This window comes from Haemorhous mexicanus, chromosome 5, assembly GCF_027477595.1.
Source record: "Haemorhous mexicanus isolate bHaeMex1 chromosome 5, bHaeMex1.pri, whole genome shotgun sequence".
Taxonomy (NCBI): domain Eukaryota; kingdom Metazoa; phylum Chordata; class Aves; order Passeriformes; family Fringillidae; genus Haemorhous; species Haemorhous mexicanus.
Genome location: NC_082345.1, coordinates 15,945,279 through 15,971,478, shown reverse-complemented (window position 1 = coordinate 15,971,478; position 26,200 = coordinate 15,945,279). Strand labels below are relative to the sequence as shown.

The 26,200-nt window shown below is 44.1% G+C and overlaps 2 protein-coding genes across 20 annotated transcripts in view; both read left to right on the top strand.

The window, feature by feature from the left end:
• The window catches only part of PPFIBP1 (PPFIA binding protein 1), a 103,103-nt gene extending 80,730 nt beyond the window's left edge, over positions 1-22,373 (top strand). For 7 of the 19 annotated variants that reach the window (XM_059846063.1, XM_059846069.1, XM_059846074.1 and 4 more), the window contains 19 exons: positions 449-533; positions 1,584-1,738; positions 2,692-2,822; positions 4,103-4,156; positions 4,789-4,849; positions 5,922-5,951; positions 7,729-7,903; positions 9,320-9,352; positions 11,541-11,682; positions 11,958-12,086; positions 12,658-12,808; positions 14,067-14,178; positions 14,321-14,409; positions 16,166-16,288; positions 17,078-17,203; positions 18,025-18,213; positions 18,732-18,911; positions 19,541-19,606; positions 20,070-22,373. In XM_059846063.1, coding sequence (XP_059702046.1) covers positions 449-533; positions 1,584-1,738; positions 2,692-2,822; positions 4,103-4,156; positions 4,789-4,849; positions 5,922-5,951; positions 7,729-7,903; positions 9,320-9,352; positions 11,541-11,682; positions 11,958-12,086; positions 12,658-12,808; positions 14,067-14,178; positions 14,321-14,409; positions 16,166-16,288; positions 17,078-17,203; positions 18,025-18,213; positions 18,732-18,911; positions 19,541-19,606; positions 20,070-20,156 — 2,118 coding nt within the window. In that variant the 3' untranslated portion in view covers positions 20,157-22,373. The remainder of the gene's footprint in view (positions 1-448; positions 534-1,583; positions 1,739-2,691; positions 2,823-4,102; positions 4,157-4,788; positions 4,850-5,921; positions 5,952-7,728; positions 7,904-9,319; positions 9,353-11,540; positions 11,683-11,957; positions 12,087-12,657; positions 12,809-14,066; positions 14,179-14,320; positions 14,410-16,165; positions 16,289-17,077; positions 17,204-18,024; positions 18,214-18,731; positions 18,912-19,540; positions 19,607-20,069) is intronic. The other 12 variants (XM_059846070.1, XM_059846067.1, XM_059846075.1 and 9 more) reach the window with 7 other exon arrangements.
• A 147-nt stretch (positions 22,374-22,520) lies between these two features.
• REP15 (RAB15 effector protein) lies at positions 22,521-24,984 on the top strand. The gene has a single exon (XM_059846082.1). It carries the CDS (start codon positions 23,143-23,145, stop codon positions 23,902-23,904), a length of 762 nt encoding a protein of 253 aa, XP_059702065.1. The 5' UTR covers positions 22,521-23,142; the 3' UTR covers positions 23,905-24,984.
• The last annotated feature ends 1,216 nt before the right edge of the window (positions 24,985-26,200 follow it).

Below are 26,200 nucleotides of genomic sequence, written 5' to 3'. Positions count from 1 at the left end.
AATTTACACTGTGTTCTGCAAATGTAAAGATCTCCATACAAGTGCCAGATCACAGGCTGCATTTCCAAAAGGGCTTTTCTGTGAAGTATGAATTATTTTCATACATGGTTTTTATGCTTTCATATGCATGTGCATTTTGTAGGATGTTTCCTTTTGATCACCAAAGCTCTAAATCCTTTGTACATGGCAAATTTATTATGCTCTACCTTTGACTTAATAAGGGAGCTGAAATCCACTTTCAAGGCTGGGACAGTTCTGGTGATTAACCAGATGATAGTTTTTGCTAAATACAACTTTTGATATTTCAAAGCCTCTCAGCATTCTGAGTCCTGTCCCATCCACACTTCCCATTTCTTTTAGTCTCACAGCCAGTTAAACAAAAGGATCTAGTATTTGTACTTCTTATTTCTGGGGGAGGAAGCACAGTCACAACTTCCTTTTATTTTAGGATCGGAAGATAGAAGAGCTTCGGCAATCTCTGAATAGGTACAAGAAAGTCCAAGACATGGTGATACTGGCTCAAGGTAAAAAAGGTATTGTACAACCAAAAAACTAACAATCAAACACACAAACAAAAAAGGCAACTCTACTGTCATTTAAGCTCCAGGTGTGTTGTGGTGGTGAGCTTAACCATGTGACTGAAGCAGAAGCTATATCTGTATCACAACATTCCATATATTCTAAGACTGGTAGGGGTTTCCAGACCCCTTCAGATAGTGAAGTTTGTCAACAGCCCAAGAAGGGTGAGGAAGCAAAATATGTGTTTTTGTTGTGTTGGGTTCACACCATGCTGAGTGTTGGAGGGGGAGCAATTTTTAAATAAGTATTGCCCTTTCTGGCAGTGCTGTGCCTTCAGGCACAGAAGGGTGTTAGAACAGACCTTGACTCTCTGGGAACTCTGCTCCATGGTCACTTCATGGAGCATGGACAGAGATTTCAGGCAGTAACAAATGGGCAAGAGCGGTTTTTGCTGTCAACAGCCTTTGGTTTGTGCTTGCCTCAAGTCTTTGGCAACAAACACTAGATTTCTGCTCACCTTTTAGAAAGTACTGGTTGTCTTTCACAACCAGTCCAAGCCTTTTGCTAGCACTGAGGCAGTTTAGGAGCATCCAGCGTGGAAGGAGCAGAGGATGCCAACACTGATATGGGCTTCAGCACTACCTAAATGAGACATACTGTGTTTGTGGCAGGCTGCAGACCTGATGTGGTCTCTTCCAGGCTGGTGATGGACTCTGAGCAGTGGGCTGCATTTTTCCTTAGTAAATAAGGCAAACAAAGTATTTCGAACAAAATTCCAAAACAGACAGGAAAGAAGTCCTTCAATTTATTCAGCTTGTTGAAACTGATGGCACTAAATGCCCTGAGGGTGTTTGCTGGGCTTTTTGACCTCCCTCTGTTCCAACCCTGCTGTGTTGTGATGGTTGAATTGGGAAGTGACACTTGGCTGTGGTTCACTTTCTAAAACCTAAAAACCCCAGCAATCAAATCCTTCCAGTTTTGGCCCATTAATGAGCACACTGGCCGCAGCTTGTGTGGGAGCAAGGGCTGTAAAACCAACAAGTTTCCATGTTCTCTCCCTTCAGGCAGGGAAACTGAAAGTGAAGACTTGAATTCAGGGTCTGTATCCACGGGTTTATTGGACACACCAAGTCTGACCGACCCAGAGAAGAGCCCATCCCCAACCCCAGTAACAGCATCTCCAATCCATGATGAGTTCAACATGAACATTCATGAAGAGGTAGGTTGGTTTTGGTTTTTTTTTTGCTTTATTTTGTACCATCATTCCTTGAAAACACTGCTTGTGCTGGATTCATATTGCAGATGACAAAACTCAAATTTCTGAAAAGATTTTTTTCTGGATTTCACAGTTTTTTGTAATGTCTCATATCCTTTTGGGGAAAGTAGTTTTCTTGTGAAAGCTGCTGAGGAATTTCAATTAAACTTATTTTTCTTAATCCTCAAATGGGATCAGGAGACAGAAATAGGTGTATTTATCATGAGAACAGATCTAAATTACTTTTCCTATTAGTCTTAGAAATTATTTTTGTTATCAAATGTAGCTGTTTTAGGAGCTACATATACTTTGGTACAAACCTGAAGTAAATATGTTGGGACTTATTAAATATATATTGTCATATTTAAGAGGATGCAATCATAATTGCATCCACTCAAGTTAAATGATACATAGGTTGTGGTTCAGTCTCTGATTTTTACAGTCAGATTTTCCAGTACAAAAACTATAGATCTCTTCTCTAAACTCTGAGTCAGAACAGGGTCTTCACTACTTAAACAGCAAGAACACACTATGAAGAAAATGTAATTAAATTAAATTAAATGTTTAGCAGCTTTTTTCTCTGAGTGTCTGAGGACAGGATTAAACCTGAAAAGTGGACTGCCCTTCATGATGTCTTTGGTAGAGACAGATTTAGCAGGCAGCCTTGGGAGACTTGTGAGATTTTTGTCTATGTTGTAGCTTAGCTGTGCAATGATTCATGTTTTATCTGCAGTGCCATCTTTCAAGGAGTAAATAATTCTGTTAGAATAAGGAAAAAATCACTTTTTTCTGAAAAAAGTGATTTATTTTCTGAAACCTTTTTTCAGATCCTTTTCTTCATGGTTTATCTGTTACTCTTTTATGATTGCCTAATTTCAGCTCAGAAGATTGTAACACATATTCTTCCTTCTTTTCAGAATTCCTTACAGATCCACACAAGCATTTTACAGATTTCAATCCCTTCCTTTTCATCAGCATCCAAGAGCTCAGAAGCTGTTGCAGAGAGACTGAAAACACACCCTAGGCCAGATCCTACAAGTGAAATGAGGTATTATGGGTTCCATGTATTTTTCAATTGTAAATCCAATATTCTATGACATTTAAGGAGAGCAATAATCTGTCAATCACTGAATTAGCCAGGTAAACACAGCCAGGAGTGCCTGGGCTAGCTGCAGCAAACTAAACTAATGTTCCTGAAGTGCCTTGATTAAATCCTGAGTAAGCAAGGGCTGGTTTAGTTGCTGCTGTAGCAGCACTCATGGTCTATACCAGCTGCTTCACAAGGAATGAACAGAAGGAGAGGGAAGCTGATCTCATGTATGAAGGCCACAGAATCATTATTTTTGTCTATGTTTGCATCATGGAAGTCTGGCTGGCTCTGCCAGCCCTGGTGATTTGTGCTCAGACATTTTCCACAGCTGCTAAAGAGGATTGTACGGCACTGCCAGAACAAAAGGGCTTCCAGCTCTAACCTGAGGAGGGGAGGAAACCCAAAGGATGTGTGGCTGCAGCCTGGGGCTGTGGCTGAGCTGTGGCACCCAGGGATCCCCATGCTTGGAACCAGTGGCAGCTGCTGGGTGAGGAGTGGCTGTCACCTTTCATCAGCATTTCTAATCCTGCACCCTACTTGTCCTGGGAGGAAACCCAATCCCTGCAGACCTGCACTGGCACTGCGGGGAGTACAGAAAAGCACTCACAGCTCAACAAAGACTGCTTGGGTTTTTTTCTTCTGGGTCCAAATCCCTGGCTTTATCTTAAGAAGTATCAAACACTAACAATCCAGAGGCAAGGAGATGTTGTTGACTTGAAACAATCGTCAACCTCAATGTGAATCATCAGTGCAAGCTCAATTTGATGTGTGATTTTTCCAGTTCCTGTTGAGCAAAGTATCCTATCCAGAAGCCCAGCTTTGCTCAGTTTGTGCTGTGCATGTTCCTCATGCAGCTCTAGCCATCACCAGCAGGGATTTCACCTGTATCTCCTCTTGGCAAAATCCAAAGCAAGCACTAAACTGCAGCAAAGTGCCCGCTACTGTGGATGGTGGCCAGGAGATGGTGACCTCCACTCCTTGTGCTCTGCAGACCCTGCTGGAACGTCTGCATTTATTGAAGCTGAATAGATCAGTATTGTCACCATCTTACAGTGAGGGTTGTCTTTCCTGAGGCTCTTGAGCTCACCTTTGTCCTTTATCTTTTACAAGACTTGTGACCATAGCAGGGAAAATTGCCGTGTGTTGGTACCATGAGAGCTGAAGTGAAAACAGAATAAAGCAGGCTGAGATCATAGGATTTCTGTCTCAGCCTTTTTTATATCTTTTTTGCTTTACAGTGAAGGAAGATCAACAGGTTCCTCCCCTGAAACTCATCTGTGTGATAGTCCAGTGTAAGTGCAATAATCACAATAATCAAATATGTCCAGGGGACATATTTAAATGTGATGGTCAGCTTGAACCCCTACAAAGCATCCCCCTTATTTTACATACATATGTAAATAGGTCTCTTAATTTTAGCCAAGATGACATTTGGTGATGGTAGATTTCTGCTTATGTCCCATGCTTTCATGATCATTATTTTCCAGTGCTTTATCTGGGCACATGGTACTTCCTGTTACACTGTGAAGCATCTTTAATTTGGTGGTAGACTGTCAATATACTTCGAAATGTATAGTTTTCCACAGTGCATGCACACATGATTTGCTTTTTTCTTTTGGTAGTGGGGGAAAGGTGATCAGCTGACTACAATGAGAAAATAATTTTCATTACTGCCACATATCCATATTCCCTAAAGCAGCAGTTATTCCAGTGTGGAAGTTCTTACAGTATCTCATTAAATTGCATGGGCTCTGATTACTGAATTTACTGCACTGATTACTGCATCTTAATTCAAAATATCATTTGGTTTAGTATATCTCATCATGTATTATAATGCTGTCTTTAAAGATGACTCCTTTGAGTGTCTTTATCTTACCAAGTTTAATTCTAATAACTGAGCTTGGTTTTTATGTTATTGTTTCAGAATTTCCACACTGCAGAAGTCCAGCAGTCTGAGCAGTTTGAGGAAAGAGGCGTCTGAAGTGGTAGGTTTGGTCCCTTACTTCCTCCCATCTCCTTGCACATAGGTGTGACATCTCTGTTTTGATCCTGTGGGTGTTGTGTTGCCTTCTGAGAAATTTTGAGTCAGAACAGGGCTCCTTGTACCATGTGTTGGCAGTGGTCACACACATGTGACATCTTCCATATTCTATTAAAGAAGAAAAGCTGTCCTTGAAAACACAGGTGATTTTTTTTTTCCTATTTGTATGAGGCTTTTACCTGAGATTCTCCTGCTGTATTTTTGCCCAGAGAATGAGGTGGGATTTTTTTACTGGATATGCCTTTCTAATTTAAGACAAGAAAAAAAAACTCCCTGCACCACTTCCTACCTGTGTTTAAGGTGAATAGTTTTGGCAGGCCATGTATTTAATGCACTCTAAAATACAGTCTGGGTTGACTGTATGTTTTAGGTAGTCAGAAACAAAGTACTGAGCTGTTGGATGTCTGGGGATAGCTTCACTTTAGGTTTCTGTGGAAGTGACCAGAAGCAGCTAATCTCTAGCAATGCCATCAAATCAGTGCAATTCCGGTACTCTTTAGTGACAGCCTGAACTCCAGGAAGCTCCTGAATTCCCTGATACCTCCTGTGCCTTGCAGTGTAGGGGAGAGGCTGACAGGACTGAAAATGTCACCAGAATCTGATAAGAGCTGGAGTTCGTGGGTTGGGGGTCTTTGGTTTTTTGTTTGTTTGGACAGACAGGAGTAGAGGCTGTGGATGTTTTATCTACTTGGCTTCTACCCTGTCTGGTTCCTGCTCTGGGTCCCCTCAGGCAGCTCTGCCTGTGAGTGCCTTAATATTCTGTGTGTCACTAATCATGTGCACAGCTAATCCTTCACAAAGTGAACCAAAGCAACTCTATTTCCATGTCAGCTCACTGACCTCAAAGCAAGCAAGGCTTAATCTGTGTTAAATACAGCTCTGAAGAGATTTATTTTGGGGAAAAGGAACAGTCAGGGAAGGGTATTTCTGTCAGAACTTAACTGGGGGTAATCATAATGAATTGAATACTGGCTATAAACCCTGACTTTTAAAATGCCTTAATCTTTCCCAAACAGGACAGAGACTGTGCGCAGAAGCCAGCAGAGGTAATGTGTGTGTGTGTAGTGATGTGTGTCCTTGGAGAATCAGGGGCAGAGAGCAGGTGCTGGCAGGTTGGGAGGTGTGGAATTGCCACATGCAGTTTCAGAGGGGGAATGGAAGTCCTGCAGACAGGACAGGGAGGAGTCTCTGGTTACTGTCACCATCAGTGGCACTGCTCCGTGCTCAGCACCTCCTTGCCTCCTCACATATGGATTGTCTTCCAGTCTGATTGAGCATGAGTTACCAGCTAAGCTAATGTTTTTCCCCCACTAGATAATTAGCAAAGCATTAAGCATTTTACTGACTCTGTAATTATCTTTGATTAGTGTATCTTTAAAAACCTTTGGGTTTCTCAGTTGTTTTCTGTGAGTAGCAAGTGTGTTTCTGAAAAGCCTGTCATTGCAGAACAGTCACCCTGTGGTACCTTAAGGCTACATCTTGCAGTTCTTACCTCTAGGAACACCTGAGCAGAGGTGACAGACTTCAGACCCCACTCGCAGGATGAATTCTGTGTTGATTCAGCAAAAGCCTAAGGATTGTATTTGGGTTGTGAATGGTTTTGCTTCCTCCTTTCAAAGAGACAGTGAAACAGCTGGCAGGGTTAAAATAGTGCTTTAAATTGGCTAACTGGAGTGTCTGATATCTCTCTTGGCATTTGTATTCCTTGCTTGATCTGAAATTTCCTCTTTGCTTTGGCAGTGGACACAGTCAATTAATCCATTAATTAAGAAATTGCAGAGCAGTGACAGAAAGAGCTCTCTGACACTTGGCAGAGAACCCAAGTACTGTGGGTTGTTGTCTGTCTGCTTCCCACTTACTGCCCCTACAGCTGCCAGTGGCGGAGACAGAGACCCTGGAAAGCTGGAGAAGTTCAGAGCCTTGCAGGACTCTATTTTTATCTTTTCTGTGCTTTTAAGTCAGCCTTACAGAAATTAAGAAATATCTTAAAGAACACAATTTAGTCTTAGCAGGTAGTGATAGTAATCCTGGATCCTGAACATATGTCAGGGTTTAATCCCAGCTGACAGCAAAGGACCCCACAGCTGAACCCCTCCCTGACCCAGTGGGATGAGGAGGAGAATCAACAAAAAAAAGATAGAACTTAGGAGTTGAGATATGAACAGTTTAATAATTGAAACAAAGGAAAATAATAACAACAACAACAACAACAACAACAATAATAATAATAATAATAATAATAACCTAATAATAAAAGGGAGAGGAAGAGAGAGAGAAAACCCAAAAAAGACAAGTGATGCCCCACAATACTATTGCTCATCCCCCACTGACCAATATCCAGCCCATCTCGATTGGCTCCCCTTCGCAGTACCCCCCCAGTTTATATACTGGCCATGAAATTCTGTGGTGTGGAATATTCCTTTAGTAGTTCAGGTCAGCTATCCTGGACATGCTGCATCCCAGCTTCTTGTGCACTTCCTTGCTGACAGAGCATGGGAAAATGGAAAGTGCTTGACTCAGGGCTCAGCAACAACCAAAACACTTCAGTGTTATTCACATTATTCCCTACTAAATCCAAAACACAGCACTGAACCCCTACACAGTGTTGAACTAAGAAAAAGTTAACTCCATCCCAGCCCAAACCAGGACAACATATTCAAATTAAGATCTTGTTTATGTTTTTCATTATGGTTTTTACATTTTGTATTCTTGTAGTGACAGATGAGGAAGACCTCCCAGATTACCTGCCAGCAGTCACTTTGCAGGCTCTCAAAAGGCCTTCTTCAATTCCCTTATATTGACTATTTATTTCCCTAATTCAAGCAGGTTAAACCTCCTGTGGAAGGCAATAATTTTGCAACCCTCCCTCCAAAGTCTCCTTCTCACGGTGGCACAGGTGATGAGGACAGTTTTGGCACCCGCAAAGCGAGATCTTCCTTTGGACGAGGCTTTTTCAAGATAAAAAATAACAAGAGGACTGCAAGCGCCCCCAATCTGGGTAGGTACCCTGCCTCTGCATTCAGATTTCAGATTCTGTACATTTTGAATCTTAACAATAGCTGTAACTGCCCTAAGAAGCAGGAAAGCGAGCCTTAGTCTCCCTTTGACTTGGTGGCACTTGTAATAGTAGAATGTTTGGAAAGGATCAAACAGCAGGAAAAGAAAATGACTGATGTAAGGAAGTATTTGATGTGGTTCAGACTCTGCTGTGGTATCTCCCCATGGACCTTGTAGGAGCTTGCTGCTGTATGAAATGCTGTCAGGCAGTTGTTCGCACATGGGATTTTTGGACTTTTTTTCCCCTGGGTCCATCCTTGGTTTATCTTTCACAAGATTTTTTAGATATACAGAAATAGGATAGCAGGACTCAGTCTTTCTCTTTTTTATTTTTTTGTACTTAAGCAGCCTTGCAGAAGAAGTGGTGACAACAGGAACAGGATTGGCAAGTCATTCAAGCTCACGTTGATTTTTTTACCTGTAGTGTTGGTGGGGGGGTTATTTTGGTACTGTCATTTGGTGACATTTGCATATGACAAAGAAATAAACAAAATGTTCTGCTTAATGCAGAAGTCAGTGTTGCCACTAATTGGAATTCTACTTACATTTACTGCTCTGCTCTAGCAGTCTTTCCACTGATCCAGTTCAAGCATCCAGTGAATCCCTGCATCAGATCTACTGCCAGACATCTGAGGTTTTTGTTTTTGTCTTGCACGAGATTCAGGAATTTATCTCTCTATTTCAGAAGTCTGAAGGGGGGATAGCTTCTGCTTTATTACTTACTCCAAGAGAATTTTAGATTTTTGTTCAAAACAAGTAACATACCTACACATTGATGATATGCTGCCTATATTTGCCTGTGACATACAGCCTGGGAAGTTGCTGGCTTACTTGGAATAGATGTACAGTCTGTTCTGAGGGTTAGACTCTTTGCTTTGGTTTATTTCATCTTTGCTTTTGTGTAATCTCCTGTGTTGTCCTGAAATTGATTTGTCTAACAAAGCACAGTACTTGTGGCTGTCATAGAGGAGTGGAGGATGGGCCATGTAAATCAGGTGCTGTGATTTTGAGTAAGTTTCTTATGTTATCCAGATTTCAGTGCCCCCATCTGTAAAGCTGCTCTCCAGGAATTTGCCACTCCACAGGAGCAGTGGGTCCTGGAGCACTGCAGTGCCATTTTTCCCTCCCACCACAGAGCTCTACTCCACTCGTTTGTTTGGAAAGGGAGTTTCCCAGTGACGTGGGATCCTAATCCCTTGTGAATTCAGCATTTGTGTGGCGCTTGTGTCTCCCGTCCCTCCCTCCTTTTGTCCCTACTGTGTCGCTGTGAGTTTTGAATTGTGTTTGACCTTGTGCCTCTGCGTGTTCTCTCCCGTTGTGCTGCGTGTGGGTTTGTGCCTTGTGTGGATATCTGAAGATCGCAGTCGAAGTGCCAGTGCACCTACTTTAGGTACAGTAATCCTGCATGTCTGCCCATGCCAGCCCTGTGCCCTGACTGCTGCTAACAGCTGCCTGTGGCCACACACTTCCCAAACCAGGCACCAGAGCTCTGCATCAGAGCTTCTGCCCATCACTAAAAGGAGTTTTCATGTAACATCTGCCCTCTGCTAAAAGTCAGCTGTGCTGTTCCTGAGTAGCTGCTACTAATGAGAGATTGCGGGTCAATTTGCAGAGACTTTTGCTGTAACTTTGAGCACAAAGTTACACAGACCGAGGTACCAGGTGAGAACTGGTGATGCTTAGTAGTTACCTTTGTGCTGCCACCTGTCCTGGATCCACTGAAAGAGTTTAAAGGGTGGTGAAGTAGGGAATGAGCTGTATTTCCCAGGCGTTCATTTAAGGGAGTTTTGAGGGAAAGCATGTGTAATTCATCTTCTAGATGTAGTTGTGTTTATGGTACAGTAAAACAAATGAGAAATAATTGGGGTAGATGGGGAATGAGCCATTCACACAGTAAATAAGAACCAGTCTTGTAATGTGAGCATTCCCTGGGTGGTTCTGGCAAGGACAGGTGAGACCTGCCTTAGGAAGCAGGGTTGTGTCAATGGGATGGTGGTACAGCCACATGCGGTGGCAAAGAGACCAAGTGCTCTGGATCCTCTCTTTTTCTCACATGACCTAAATGTTACCTGTTCTACAGGGTTGTGTCAGTGCATGAAAAAGAGCCAGGTGTGAGGAGCAAACAGCACAATTCCTGCAAATCTCTACTACTAATGCACCCAACCTTGTCCTGGTGTTCTCTCTCTAGAATGCCATTTCCATGGGTTTGGATTTTTTCACTTTACCTTCTACAAGTAAAGCAAAACCCATGAATGCCACAGCCTGGTTCGATGTTAGTGCTGTCTGTCAGTGGCAGGATCCCTCTGTGGGATAGTGGCCAAACCAAAGTGCCTGGAAATGATCTTTTGTGTGACCTTGTTGTTTCACTGCAAGCTTTGACAAGGTGGAAAATGGGGCATGTTCATAGGTGTTCTGGCTGAACCATCTAAAGTTTGCCCGGTAGAAGGATACACTGGCAAAGCCTGCAATTTTTTGCTGGTCATGGCCCTTTTGTGGCCATCTCAGCATTAACTCTGTGGCTTTAGACCACATGTCCCAGCAATATAAGCTCTGCCTTGATGCATCGTTTACTTTTTTCCTGAAAGTCTGAAAGTCCATTTCAAACACAAGTGATGGTCATTCAATTACAGAGCTATATTAAAAGATGCTACAAGTCATTCCAGGCCTGACTGCCTTGCCACATCTGCTTCAGCTGAACAAGCTCGTGCTCTCACTCTTCTCCAGCACGCAACTGGCATAAACTCCACATGGTAGTTTTATTCAGCTATCTGGCACTTGCTAGCACATCTCTGCTTATGTAGTCTAGTAGATACTGCAATTCTATTAGTTTTCTTTTTAAATTATGTTTAAATTGTCTTTTCCTTTAATAGTTTAGCTTTTGTGGCAACTTTCCCTTTGGGGACAAGAGCACTCAGGTTTGGTGTCATGGAAAACAGCTACAGATCAAGGATTTAATGTTTTTAGGGTGGGTGGTAATGTTGAGAGTCTCTGATCAGAGATGTTTTGTTCACCAAGAAGATACAGTTCAGACAGAGCTTAAACTCCATGGTGTTCCTCTGAGGAGGAACAAAATATTCCACAGTTTGAAGAAATGAGGGGAAGAGGGCCCTCCTTCTGGGCCAGGAGATTTGTTGCTGGAATTTCCTGGCCAGGGAATGAAATACTACAGGTTATTGGAAAGGATATCTGCAGGGAAGTTACCTGGCTTTCTGTGCTTTGGGGACTCCTGTTTTAGTTCCCTGCCACTGCACTGAATTGTTTCTGGGCACTCACATGCCTTGGCTCTGTCTGTGAAAGCACTGTAGGAGCACTCCCGGAGGAAGAGTAAATTTGGGATTTAATTCCCTGCTTGATTCACGAGGTGGATTTTCCCACCTTGGGTGCAAGGCACTTAACTGAAGCAGAGCATTGCCTTGGAGGAACATGTGGCGTTTCTCATGGATTTTCCCATCCCTCTTTGCCCCATTTTCTTGACATGGTGGCTGTCAGTAATTTAGCAGGAGGCATTCCCAAGGTCAGGAGCATGTCTGTACAGACCTTCACAAGAGGGTCTTGACAAAACTTTTGTTTTCTAACAGCTGAAACGGAGAAGGGATCTGCAGACCTCTTGGATCTGGCTGGCTTGCCCCCTCGCCCAAAAGAAGCAGATAGTTTGCAGATGACACCACCTTCTCCAGATTCCAGGAAAAAGGCCAGGGGAATCAAGAAGTTGTTTGGAAGGTAAGTAAAAGATGAGAGATGACAATTTTCCAGAGTTGGGGCTTGGGCAGGGGTTTGCTGGGGACACACCTTCCTTTCTCCCCTGCCAGGGTATGGCTCCACAGTTTAATATCCCAAGAGCAGGAGCCCGTGTGGTATTTGTAGAGATAACAGTGGGCTCGGGGCAGGTAGAAGAGGGGCTGCAAGCCCTGGGTAATGTTGCCTGTGTTGGTTGCAGTGGCAGCAGCCTTTTCCTTAGCCAAATGTGAATGTGCTTTCTTTCTTTCTTTCTTTAGGCTTAAAAGGAGTCAGTCCACCACCTTCAACCCAGATGACATGTCCGAGACAGAGTTCAAAAGAGGAGGGACGAGAGCAACCGCAGGGCCCCGGCTGGGCTGGTCTCGGGACCTGGGCCAGTCCCACAGGTGACACCAGTGCGGCCAATGTCAGTGCTGGGATCCTGGCGAGCACAGGGCTCAGAGCAGGAGGGCCAAAATGAAACATCCTCTCTCTTGACTGGGCAAAACCAGGCAGATCCAGGCTGCCTCCTCCTCTGAGAGAGGGTCCCTGCAGGGCTGAGGTGGGCTGGGTGGTGGGGTCCTGCTGCTGAGCTCTCGCCTTTGCAGGATGGGGCCGTGAGGCAACATGTGAGCCTTCATGTGGCAGTGACAGATACTCCTTCTGTGCCGTTCCTGCTGCACTTTTAAGGATTAAAGGAGAAAGTGAAACATTCCAGTTTCACTCCAGAGCTGTAGCCATGCTAGGCAGCAGAGATGGCTCTTTTCAGTAGCATTATAGGAGACTGTGTTTGTTGTGATAGTGGCAACAGATCAGCAGCGCCCAGCACTTCATCATGCTGATGGTTCTCCTTCAGAGATTGTCCCAGCTCCCACAAGATGTAAATTAGGCTTAGGTTTTGGCTTTCTCATTATTAATGAGAACAGGAGATTGGAAGCACAGGATTTATCAGTCTTTTTTGGGTAACGTCTCCCGCAGTGAGCTGGACATGCCGTTCGCAAAGTGGACCAAGGAGCAGGTTTGCAACTGGCTCCAGGACCAAGGGCTTGGCTCCTACATCAATAACGGCAGGCACTGGATATTGTCTGGGCAAACACTTCTGCAGGCTTCTCAGCAGGATCTGGAAAAGGTGAGGAATACCAGAAACACTCCTTTCAAATAAGGGTACAAAAAAAACCAAAAAAAAAACTCCATACCTGTGCATGTAAATCAGGTCTGTAAAGTGCACCTGGTAAAAAAATGTAAACTAGATGAGTTTTCAAAATATTGTCACCTGCAGTGATGCCAAATCCATTTCTTTTTAGCTGAAGTTTTGTAGAAATTTAATGCTCTGTAATGAAGCTAATAATTAAAAATTCGTGATTTAACTTCATTAAGCAGGGACACATCAATTGACTGTAGCACCCTGTAAAAATATGCATGTGAGACTGCCTCATTATCATATGGGTTTGTAGCCCTGCTTCATTAGCACCTATATGTGCTGCAGTTATTTTATGCCTATGTGAGAAGGGTATAAAAAGGTGCTGTTTTGTTCTGATTGTGTTTTCTGTCCATTTTACACAAAGAGGAATGAGGATTTGTTACACACAGGTTGATCAGTCTCTGTCTTTAATTGTTGCAGAATTGCTTATCTGTTTTTAAAAATGAGAAACACAGAAGAAATTGATTCAATTTACACTTTTAATCCATAGTATTTGATACAGTTTGAATTTTCAGCTTTTAAAAAAAATCACTTTCTTCACCAAATAGTAAGCCTGTTTTCTCAATTGGGTAGTTACACTACAACTGGAATAAGAGAAGTGTATTATGAACATAATGGCTTGTAATATTGTTGTCAGAGGTAACATTAACCAGCAGGCACTCCTGAAAGGGAAATGGGATTAAAGAGATCCTGGAATGGCTGCACTTGCAACTAAACTGGGGAATAATGTTGCACATTTGGAAGCATTAATGAATTTCAGTAATTCCTAGGACATTTCTATGCTCTTAACTAAATAATTATTTTAACTTTACCTACCTAAGTGGGAGTGGATGAATTAATCCCAGCAAGTTTTTTTTTAATGCTAATGTTTTTACTATATTGTGGTTTTGTTTTTTTTTTTACCTGCTATGAGAATATTGTGGCCAACATTTTAATGCAGTTTAGAATCCACCACTCCTTGAAATTAATCTGCCACACTGTAAGACTCACCCACCCTGGTAAGTGGGCCTTTCCCTAGTGCTGAATGTCTGCTAAAACAACACTAAAATTCAGCAAAAAGAAAATGCACCTCCCAGGTCACCAGCAATGCTGTGAAAGTGTGACTCTCATGAACGCTTTGTCACTCAGCAGAGGGAGGAATAAAACATTATTGTCTCAAGATTTACTGCTTTGCTTCCTTTCACAGGAGCTTGGGATAAAGCACCCTTTGCATAGGAAGAAGCTCCAGCTTGCTCTGCAGGCACTGGGATCTGAGGAGGAGAACAACCATGGAAAACTGGATTACCACTGGGTTACCAGTAAGATTTTACTGCATGCTGAAGCAGTGCCTTTGGATAGGGGTCCTTAACCGTGGCTGATTTGGGGCACTGGGGATGGGAACAGTGAGTGCTGCTGGGTAACGTGGCTGCCACTCTGACAGGAGTGTCTGTCCTGCCCTAGGGTGGCTGGATGACATTGGCCTGCCCCAGTATAAGACCCAGTTTGATGAGGGGAAGGTGGATGGCCGCATGCTCCACTACATGACTGTGGTGAGTAAATGGTTTCTTCCTTTCCTGACATCCTTTCCATGTTCTTGGCTTCTCAGTGTTCAAAGGACCCCTTTGAACTCTAGTGGGTGTCCTGGCTATAACCTATAGAAATCAGATACTACTGCTCACCTGCAAGCATTTCCTAAGTTCTTTCCATCTCTAGAGCTACTAGATTCAGGTGGAAGAGCAAACACAGTAAGCAAGAATTTAGACTCATGCGTGAGAAATGGGCAATCCTGAGTTTAACAGCTGTGTGTGACACCAGTGTGCTGAGGCAGGGCTTTTGTACACAAAGGTGTGCAAATGCTGTGGTTGCCATTCATGCTTTTGCTGTTCATATTGTCATTAATTAATAGAAGCAGGTGGAATCTTTTTCTTCAGTGAGCAAGCATTCTATCAGCTTGCTTTCTTACGTGGATGCTTAGGTGAAGAAAACCCAAGCAATTTTCTTTGAAGAAAATTGCAGTTATGAGAGCCAGCTTGTTTGAAAGCAGGCTACACTTAACAGCTTTTGCATTTCAAAGTGCTTAGCACAGACATCACCTCCCCACTCCCCACTTCACTGCCAGTCAGGCTTCCTTTGTGTAAGGGCTCAGATAAGATGAGATAAGACCTTCCTTCTCTGGGGACACAAATGCAAATTGAACATCACTAATATTAATTCTTCTGCACAACAAAGAAGAAATCAATCACAGCCCTGCTCTCTCATGAACCATGAATTACCTTTTCATGCCACACTGGCATGTGTTTTGCATAGGTTTTATATATCATGGTTTGGAATTTTATTTATTATAAGATTGTTTCTTCTCTTTCTTAGCCCCGGGAAGTATGATGCCAGCAGCCTCCATGAAGTTTGTTGTTGTGTTGGGAGACTTTGCTACCATTGTCACTGCCCTTTAACTGTAGCTCACTGGGGATATTTTTAGAGCAAGTTTAATTGTACAATCAAATTATGACAACAGATTCGCTGTAAATTACCAACAAAATATGCAAATTATTAAATTAATACTTGTTATGATCTTTTGAAGTTACTCCGACTCAAAGTAATTAATAAGGAATATTTATTATTTTATAATAAATGAAATAGCAAACCATGACATAGTAACCTACTGTCAGATTGATCACAAAGTTAGCTGAACACAGTGGGATATTTGGGTAAGCAAAGAATATTGTCTTAAATATCTGACAAAATAGAATCCAGTGCTCATAACAATTAAATAAAACTGCAAGATTAAGCCAGGCTAACCCTGGAACAAGGGTGCATACATTTATATAAGTTAGCCAAATTGCACTTGGACTTTGAGACACTTTTCTTCTTTCCTCTTTTTTATTCTAACCATAGAGAATGTCCCAATTTTCAGGGTAATTTATTTTTTCAGTTAAACTTCTAGCTGGATATTTGAGGTAATTTCTGGCAGGATTAAATGCCAGGTGAGTCTAGTGTAGTGTGTTGGTGCTGTCCTGGCTCTTAGCCTGTCACTGAGGATATGTCATCTCACCCTTTTTTCCTCCTTGTTATCCCATGTTTCTTGTACTTAGCTCTGTGTAAAAATCATCCCCTAAGAGCTAGTACAGTGCAACACAAAGTTTTTGTTTTGGGACAATGGTTTGTTATGAACTACCTGTCTGACATATTAAAATCTTCCCCACAGATGTGCCATTTTAAGCCAGGGGCTAAAGCACTTCCCTCCAGGAGGATGCTGCTCCCATGAATAAGCATGTCTGTGTTTATTAATTCCCTCTTGCTCTTTGACAGGATGATCTGCTCTCCTTGAAGGTCATCAGTGTCCTTCACCACCTCAGCATCAAAAGAGCCATTCAGGTTTTGAGAATAAACAACTTTGAGCCAAATTGCCTGCGCAGGAGGCCATCTGATGAGGTACTGCTTACAAGGAAGCTGTGAAGAGGAACCCTCTAGAATTTTATCCTTGGTGTTCGATTATTCCTGCTCTGCTCTCTCCTCCTGTCTCCTCATCCTCCTTCATTTTTAGTTTCCTGTTTCTTATGTTGTTCTTTTAACCTCAAGCTCTGACATCACTTACTTTCCTCTACCTGCCATGACCCCAAACTCACGTCCCCCTTTCCAAGTCTCCTGCTTCTCCTCCAAGCCAACAGCTGGCTGTTTTGGCCCAGTCTCTGATGTGATGTCTGGAAAACAAATCATCTTGAATTCAGTGCACTGTTGTCAGAAATCTTGTGCAACTCTCTGGAAAACTGATGGCAGTGTCAAAATTTTCTGTGTAAAAGGAGCTTGGCCCCATTACCAGGCAGGAGACTGCCATCATTGTGTTTTGGATGCAGCAAATGCTGGATAGGGCAATGGATGACAGAGCAACCCAGACTCTTGGATTTAGATCCACAATGTGTATCTGCAAGAACAGCACAGCAGCTGATGGAACCAGCTGAATTTTCAGCTCTGCTGGTAGAAATGGCAAATAACCCTAGTGCACAGCACAATAATCAAATGACCTGACACAGCCCTGCCCCCGGCCCAGACCCATCCACACGCTGCTCTTGCAAGGTAGCAATCCAGAAAGAGATTCTTTTCTCAAATGCAAAGTAGAATTGTATTCCTTAAGGTCAGGAGAAGTATGTTTCAGTAAAAATTGGGGCTAGGATTCAGCTGATTTGGGATGTTTCCTTACCTGCCTGTCCCTCCTGTTGGCAGAATAATGTGACACCTTCTGAGGTCACCCAGTGGACCAACCACCGCGTGATGGAGTGGCTGCGCTCCGTGGATCTGGCAGAGTACGCGCCCAACCTGCGGGGCAGCGGAGTGCACGGGGGGCTGATGGTGAGCTTTTGGGGTGGCTTTTTCCATTTTAGGAAAAAAAAGTTGTCTGGCAACCTCTAGGTCAATGTTCTGACATTTTCTTTGCTGCACACACCTTTTCTGCTTATTCTGCTTAATAAGAAGTTTCTTACCTTATGGTTTAAAGGATTATGAATGTCTCGAGGGGAAGTAGTGTGGTTTAATACTCTGTATTCCCCTCACAATTCTGTTTTGGTATGGCATTCTCCACCTCCTGTCCTACAGTGCTGCCATGCTATTGAACAGCCACTTTCTGCCTTCCTAACCTGGATATGGTTTTCTTTTATGGGGGAAGCTTGTTACCTTTATAAAATTTTGGATTACACTGTCAAACCAGAATTGTTTTTAATTGCTCTAGCATCACATACTCCAGACAAGAGACTTATATCTGCAGAGGTTTGTTGTGGTGATTAGGAGTTATATCCCTGCTCCAGATGTTTTGTGTCTGTTTATTTTCCGTGATTCCTCTGGCTACCTTTTCCAGAATTGGAAGATGATACTGGGTAAACATTTTGTGGCAGCTTCACACAGTACTTCAGTTAAGGGTGGATTTATCTGTTCATTTCTTCTTACCTGCCAATTTGTTCCTATTTATAACTCCAGAAGGAAAGCCTGGAGGTAGGATTTTAGGAATCCTTTAATTAGCTAACTCTCTTTTATCCTTCTTTGTTGTCTATTTCCTCTAAAATACAAACAAAAATCCCAAAGCAGCCTTAGGGAGTGACCAAGATAGGCCTGGATGCCCTGGAGATTTCATCAGACAGTACTGGCTTCAGCTGGATTCTCTGTGATTGGATTCCCAGGTTTTGGAGCCCCGTTTCAATGTAGAAACCATGGCTCAGCTGCTGAACATCCCACCCAACAAGACGCTGCTGAGGCGCCACTTGGCCACTCATTTCAACCTCCTGGTGGGGCAGGAGGCCCAGCAGCAGAAGCGTGAAGCCATGGAGTCCCCAGACTACGTCCTCCTGACAGCAACTGCCAAAGTCAAGGTAGGCCACTTGTTCTGGGAGGTTCCAGGGAAGCATTTGGATCTCTGGTTTTATCCATGCTGGGAGAGTGCAGCATCAGTAAGGTCTGAGAAAAAGGGTTGGTTCCTAAGGAAAGAAGCATGAGAGCAGGACCTGGCAGATCTGGGCCTGACACTTGTGTCTGCCATGAACAGGCCACTTCTCAGCCTCTCTGACAGGCAGAGACAAGGGGTAGCACTCGTGTTCTCCTTCTGTCTATACTGAGAGATGTTTGGGAGGGGCACTGTCCCTTACTGTTTACATCATGGTTTAATGTGGAATTTTCACCTCATTTGGGATCTGCTAAATGGTGGTGTCTTAACAGTGGTAGAATGTGAGGCCACATTGTCCTTTCAGATGCCACTGTCATGAAATTCAGAAGATCTGTGTAGGAGAGCACTGGGGTTTAGACCCTTTGTCATGGAAACACAAGAGGGCATGAGTAGGCCTGTTCTTTGCTGATTCTCTAACTCTTTGGCAAATTCCTCTTCACTTTTAAGCCAAAGAAACTTACCTTCAGCAATTTTGGGAGCCTGAGGAAGAAGAAGCAGGATGATGTGGAGGAGTATGTGTGTCCTATGGAGCTGGGGCGGGCCTCTGGGAGCACATCAAAGAAGGGCTTTAAGCCTGGCCTGGATATGCGAGTCTATGATGATGATGATTTGGACAGGCTGGAGCAGGTAAGCCAGTTCTAACAATTCTGAGTCTTTGAGCTGTCAGGTTTGGTGGGAAAGCCTTCCATTTCCCAGGGAAGTCTTCCTTTTGCTTTGGCCCGTGAAGGCCCTGAGTTCTTGCTGTCACACAGCATTAGTGACAGAAGGGTCTGCTCCCAGGGAGGTTGAGGCTGTGAACGCAGCACCCTTAGGGCCTGCTCTGGAGTAACTCTCCTGTCCTGGCAGGCCCTGCTTCTGCCTTGATCTGAACATCTCAGGTGTAGTCAGTTAATTGTGTGCTGCACTTAATTGTCACTCTGTCCTAGCAGGATGAGGGGCAATGGCTTCACACTGACAGAGAGTGGGTTTAGATCTTAGGAGGTTTAGGATATTAGAAAAATGTTCTTCGCTGTGAGGGTGGTGAGGCCCTGGCACAGGGTGCCCAGAGAAGCTGTGGCTGCCCCATCCGTGGCAGTGTCCAAACCAAGTTGGACAGAGCTTGGAGCAACCTGAGATAGTGGAAGATGTCCCTGCCCATGGAAGGGGATTGGACTGAGATGATTTTTAAGGTCTCTTCCAGCCCAATGCATTCTATGATTCCACTCTATGAAACAAATAAGTTGTTATTAATTCTTTATTCATTCTGTTTTTTATAGATGGAAGATTCAGAAGGGACGGTGAGGCAAATAGGAGCATTTTCTGAAGGCATCAACAACCTGACAGTGAGTTTATGTGTGAATGGCGTCTGTGCAGTAAGGTCTCTATTTTTGTGGGATGGGTGTGAACCCCTTGGCAGTCACTCGTGTCAGTGAGGTCCTTTGGGTGTCCTGCAGGGACAGAGGGCACAAAAAAACCAGGTGGTTCAGGAAGGTACCTGGTGGGGAGGTTTGGTGGCCTGTGCTGGCTCCCCACACACTGGGTAGGGCAAGGGACACAGCCCCCATTGCCATGGTTGGTGGGTTTCTAGCTGGGAGTCAAGTTGCATTTTCTGGGTGGAAGCCCTGAGCCACTGGGGCCAGCAGGCAGCAGTGAGCTGGTTTTGCAGCAGGGTGGGTGAAAACCTCCCTCAGCAGAGCAAAGGAGTGGCTGGCAGGCAGTGTTTGCTGCCCAGCACAGGAACAGGTCAGGACAGGTGACTGACTCCAGTTGTGAGAAACCTTGACTCTTCCCTCCTTTCCTTTGCAGCACATGCTGAAGGAAGATGAAATGTTCAAAGACTTTGCCACTCGCTCTCCTAGCACCAGTATAACAGATGAGGACTCCAATGTGTGACAGTCACCACCAGGCACTGACAAAGGCTCATTCTCCTGCGTGCAAGGACATCCCTGTTCCACGTGACAGATCATGTACTTTACATTGCTCTTGCTTCTGTTCGTTAGAAGTAACACTGAGGGGTGGAGAATTTTAAAGAGAAAAGGAGAAAAAACAAGGTGCCTACTTAAGTTGCCATAAAACCACCCAGACATTGGTGAATGGTAATCATTTTAACTATTTAATGTACAAACTGGTGATATGTTCAGAGTGTTGCGTTGAAATTGATGTGGTATGCTAGTGCTCATTTTGCTTATTCCTGGCCTCAGATAATCCTTTCTACTGTTTGAAAAGAACACAAGGTGTTAGGTAAAAATGTTGTAGATGGCGTGCATCAGCTCTCTCTGAGCTCCCAGCTGAAAAACAGAAGTTACTGCTCTTCTCTAAGTGCTTTTCTTGGGCACAAACACCAGTTCAGCCCTTATCCAGTATAGGATTTTAGTCATCCGTGCCCTCTGTAAGTTCCCCAGTAGCTCTTGACTGTTGCTCCTATTTTTATACCATTTTATAAAAAAAAAAAGAAAAAAAAAAGAAAAAATAAATATATGAAGTACATATAAAAGCAAAAATTTAAATTTTGTGAGATAGAGTGATGGAAAGTTGAAGGTGTGCGAGGGAAGGGGAGAAGGTTGTAAAAAAGTTATGCCAGTTTGCAGACCAGCTGGTTACTGGGAAAGGCAGGCTGACCTTTGGAACTGTTTGCTTTCGTTTCTTTTTACTGAGTGCACAGTTTAATGATCTTCCATTTGAGATGAAACTATTCTAAAGCATGTTTCTTCTAGCAGTGACTCATCCACAAACTCCACATTTTAAAATGTCTTCTTTATTGTCCCCAGCAGCAGTAGTTGGTGCATTCAACAAGGTTATTAACACTTCCATGACTTAAAAAATTTCTTTAAAGTTGAGATTACTCCCTGCATATGGAAGGGATGTTTCTGTGCTGTGACTAACGTGAAGATGGTATAGTTGCCAAAAAAATAAAGTTATATAGAGAAATGTATAGGAAATATATTATTTCATATTATTAAGCCTAAGGTGGGACTTTTCCTCCAAAATTCAGATATCAAATGTGTTGCTCATCATTTTACCTTCTTAAAGCACAGCTCCTTTGCTCTTGAGTATCATCAGGTTTTAAAATTCCTAACTAGCCAGTGGGAATCTTGTGTCAGACTTCCAGTATTGCGAGGTGTCCTAGCCAAAAGCAAGCAAAAAAACAAAGAAAAGTAACTTTTTATTCCAGTGGTCATTTGTATGGTGTTGAACGTTGCATGTATTTTAGCACAATGGCATGAAGCTGCTTTGCTCTGTAAAAGGCAAACAAAAGTCCAGCTGGAATTGTTCCTTGTGGTGGTGTTGCTTTGCCAAGTGTTTTCACTCGTTTTGTCGCTCTTCTTGCTGGAAGTGAGATCATTCCTGGTGTCAGCCAGGGGATTTGGGGTTTGTGCTGACTTTGGGGGTGTTTCTGAAACACTGTTAAAAAAGTTAGGAAAGGAAGAAAGGTTCTTCCCAGGATTTTCAGGGAGCTCCCCTCAGATTAGAGGCATATTCCAGCATTAGAATGATGTAAGCTGATAGCCTAGACCTTTGAAGGATGTGCAGTGTAGGTGATTATTGATGTACCAAAATTTAATGTGGGCAGGTTTAGGGTGCAGATGCTTGGGATGTAGACTCAGACCTTCCTTTCTGAATATTGAATACTCTGCAATATTGTTGTTATTTACATGGAAGTTGAACAAAAAGCCCTGTGGAAGCATTGGGAAATGTGGTGCAGGCTTCCAAAGAAAAGTGTTCCTCTGGATGTCTCTCACTAGTCACTGGCTACTGGACAGGACTGGGTATTCAGAGTGGGGGGAAAGGGAGCTAGTGACACACTACTGTGTGCTGAAATAGCCACAAACACTCTCCAGTTTCTCTGGAGTATTATCAGTGAGGGCAGTGATCGTTTATTGAAGTGCAGGGTAAGCAGCAATCCGCTCCAAACAATCCTTTCCTGGCAGCCAGGTCATCACCTTGAGCTGCCATCTGAGCCCTGCTTCTCTTACAGAGTCAGGAGGTTTTAGGTGTGTGTGTGCACACTGTCCATACTGTGGGGTGTTTAATTGGTGCCTCTTTGGAGAGGGCAACGTAACTGCTGTGTATTGCCATGTGAAATCCAATAAAGTTTGTGGAAAATGCCAAGTGTTTCTGGAAGCCAGTTCCCTTTTTCACATCCTCTTTTTTTTTTTCCTTTTAATTTTCCATGGAAGCTTGCTCTGTTCTATTCAAAAAACAAAGGAGGGAAAAGGGGCAAAATCACACATTTTTTTGTTGACTCATTAATTAGTTTGTCAGCAGTGCCTGCAGCAGGGCTCAACTAACAGCTAAGAAATCAACTATGTCAAGACTTTTTAGTTATTTCTGGAATCCAGATTTGAACCATCTTGGATTGTTAGGTGTGGTGAGAAGTGACATGATCATTGCTCAATGTGTGCTCTCCAGAGGGAGCCCTCCCAGGGTCCTCTGTCCCTTCTTGCTGTGAAAGAGACTCTCTCTGGTCCCAATTGTTAATCTCCCTTCTCTGGGAGATTAAAGGAAAAAGGTGGTTTCATCTCCAGGCAGCACCCTGTGCCAAAAAAAATGGTTTCTGTGCAATAGTCCTAGAAAGGAGATCCAAGGAGATAAGATCAGACTGCAATGAGATAACATCAGCCAAAGAATTGGTGCCGGAATTGACAATAAGGAAAACAAGCACAGATGAGTTCAGTAAGTGTGAAAGCTACAGGGCCTGTTGGGCTGGTCCCTGCTCAGTCAGCTGTGGAGAAACACACCCAGGAGAAAGCCCAGCTGCCCTGTGGGCACACAGAGCTCAGTTCTGCCATCACCTTCACTGGGAAGGCTGCAGGTGTCCATGTGCAGCTGAGTAGGTCTAACTGAGCCCAGCACCTGCACAGCCTTTGCTAGAAAATAAATGTTTGTCCCTGAGGCAGTCTGCATGTGGAAACGACCTCCAGCAGAGAAAATGGGCCAGAAGGTCTCCCAGGAGGACAACCAGGAGAACAAGGCTGAAATGCTGGTCATCTGTGAAGTCTTCAGCCCGGGTGTGCTCCATGCATCTCAAAGGCTGAAGGACTATCTGGGTTTTGTGGATCCTCAAAGCAAATTCCAGCCAGCCACAAACACGCTGAGCGAGATCTTCCTGGTCAACTTCATCGGTTTCTGTGTGGGAAAGGGCATGGAGGAGCGAATCATGACCAGCAAAATGACCAAGCAGCAGTCCTCCCTCTTTGGAGTGGACTGGATCTGGACTCTATGTGGGTCTGACAAGCAGATCAAGCTGCAGATCGCTGTGCAGGCTTTGCAGCCAGCCGAGCTCTTGCACGGCGAGGGCCCTGCTGAGGATTGCTGCCGGGAGGCTGCGCTGGCCGACGAGTGCTTCCAGAACATGAGCAGGTTTGAGAAGCTGGCCGAGTTCTGCCGCCTGGTGGGACAGGACTGCCTGGGCTTGTTCATCATGTTTGGCGTGCCAGGGAAGCCCAAGGACATCCGAGGAGTCCTGCTGGACAGCGTTGCCAAGGAGGAGCAAAAATGCCGCCTGTCGGGCAAGAATGCGCTGCGGCAATTTGTCACCAGCACAGACAGCTCCCTGCCCACAAGAGACATGCTGGAAAATTGCCTGGGCACCAAAAACAGGCTGAAGGATGTGGGAAATGTGTACATAAACTTTGTGTGAGCAGCTAGGCAGGAGCAGCGGCTCCGTGCAGCACCAGGGGCCGTGTGGGGCTCAGCTCTGCCCCTCTCTCTCCCCACACTCCATTCCCTCCACCTTCCCCTGGACCCAGCGTGTTCCCTTAGCTCCTGCAGAAACCAGGCTGAGTCAGCCTCTCCAGATTTTGAAACAACAGGATGGATCTGCCAGAAAAAGGTGTTTATAGAAGGCACGATGTTTTTCCAGAACATTTTGTTCGCCAGACATTAAGTCTTGGCTGGAGCTGCTGAGAGTTTTATCAGCCAGAGCTCTGGGGAGGTCCTGGTGGATTTGACTCAGAGCCTTTGTTTGCAGTGTGGCAGATTTTTTTTCCTGGCCTAGGAGGGTGAGTCTGTAATAATGGAAATGTGCTGGTGCTGGTCTGAAGGGTTGCAGTGAGTGTGAAGGACAATACCAGGCCTTAAAATGACTGATTTGAAGGAGTGAGCTGGGTTCAGTTAAGAGGAAAATCTATTCCCAGTGCCAGAAATTGGCTCTGAGAGAGACTTATTAATTACCTGCTCCCTAATTGGTGCCAGGCTCCACAGGGCCTTGGAGCTGTGAACAAAAGGCAGGGCTGGAGCCAACTTCAAAGCTTTTCTCACTGAGTGGCTGTGTCAGGGCAAGGTGTGGCAAAAGCTAGGGGCAGGTGTTCAAGAACACTTGGGAAAAATCGAGCAATGGCAACAAAAAGCAGGCCTGATATAGGTGGGACCTTTTCATAGCAACAGAGGCAGCCCCTGACCATTCACAGCAGAGAGCAAATCTGGAGGAGGCAAGATTTTGTCACTTGGAATTTTTTTTCAGTAGCTTAGCAGCTGATGGTATTTATGGGCATGACTTACTCTATTTCCGTCAGCTTTTACTGGACTAAGTCAGGCTTTTGGGTTATACAGTTATAATTACTTGCTTTAACCAGTGAAGGACGACCTGATCCATATTTAAACTGGTAAACTCACTTTGGTTATAGCTGTCTGAATAGTCTTGTCAGTGCAAAACTCATCTGCCTCTAATTTTCATATAAATTCAGTCATTTAACAGAATAAAATTAATATTGAAAACACATTAATCTCTCACTATTTACTGTTCAAGTTGTAAGATGGGGAAGCTGTGAGCTGAAAATCAGAGGCTGTTACTAAAAGAGACATTAAAAAAGAGCCTAAAGAGGCTGGGGCATCAGTGCCACGAGTTTTTGAAGCATTCCGTGGCAGAGGCAGGGAATCTGAAAGGAGAACTGAAATAAAAACAAACACAGAGAACTATAACATTTTTGCTGAGTCAGAAACGTAGCTGGGTTTGGAGGAGGGTGACCTTTCAGTCCTGAAACAAGATTTTAAAGAGCTGCTGTCACTGTATTCTGTGTATGTGGCTGGGTTTGGTGGGACAGAGGAGACAGTTCTGGTGTGTTGCATAGAGAACCTGCATAGCTGTGGGGTATAGGGGGTTTTTGCCTGTTAAAACTAACAGAAGAATCAACACTGCAGCAGGACTGATACTGGTTTATAAAAGACCTGCAGAAAGCTTTAATTTTGCATTAAGTTGGTGTATTATAACTAGTGTAACTTCACCTATCCAGTTCTTTAGAAAAGCTGGCTCACTTGAAAACCAGGCTTTTTCCTTTGCACACTTTGTCAATAACAGAAAGGGAAGGAGAAAATCAAAATGTCTTGACTTATATAGAGTTTGAACTATGAGAGTTACACACCGGGGCAGTTGTTGATTTGATTTGTGTCCCTCAAAGGGCTCTGATACCCCAGAGATGTCACACAGGCTTGGTACGTTATTTTGGGAGCTGGGTTATGTTGCCCAGGCTGCACCACACTCTGGCCCTTTCTCTTGTGGGCTTTAGCTCAGGGCCCTGGGCCCTCAGCCATGGTAGGAATTGGCCAAGGCTCTGGATTCTGGCTAACAGTGAAAAGTGTTTAACCATGTAACTCTGACTATGTTCATCCACTCAGCCTAGCTGGAGCCTCAGCTCAGGTGACCCAGAGCCATCCCCAGGCTTCTGTGACTGCACATGCTGATGGACCAGGGAAGGTGCAGCCCCCAGCCCCTGAAATCCCAGGCAGTTTGTGTAGTAACATGACGCTTGTCCTGGGTTCTGAAGAACCTGGAATTCACACCTTTGTCCCTTGGCAGTGTTTTCTGTTCTAATTTCCCTCTGAACACTCTCTGCTGGGATATATAGGGAAAAGCCCTGTCCCTGCATGGGATGGAAACTCCTCCATGTCTCACCAAGAGGTTCAAAGCCTGTTTGGTTTTCTGGAAGCAGTCAATGAAC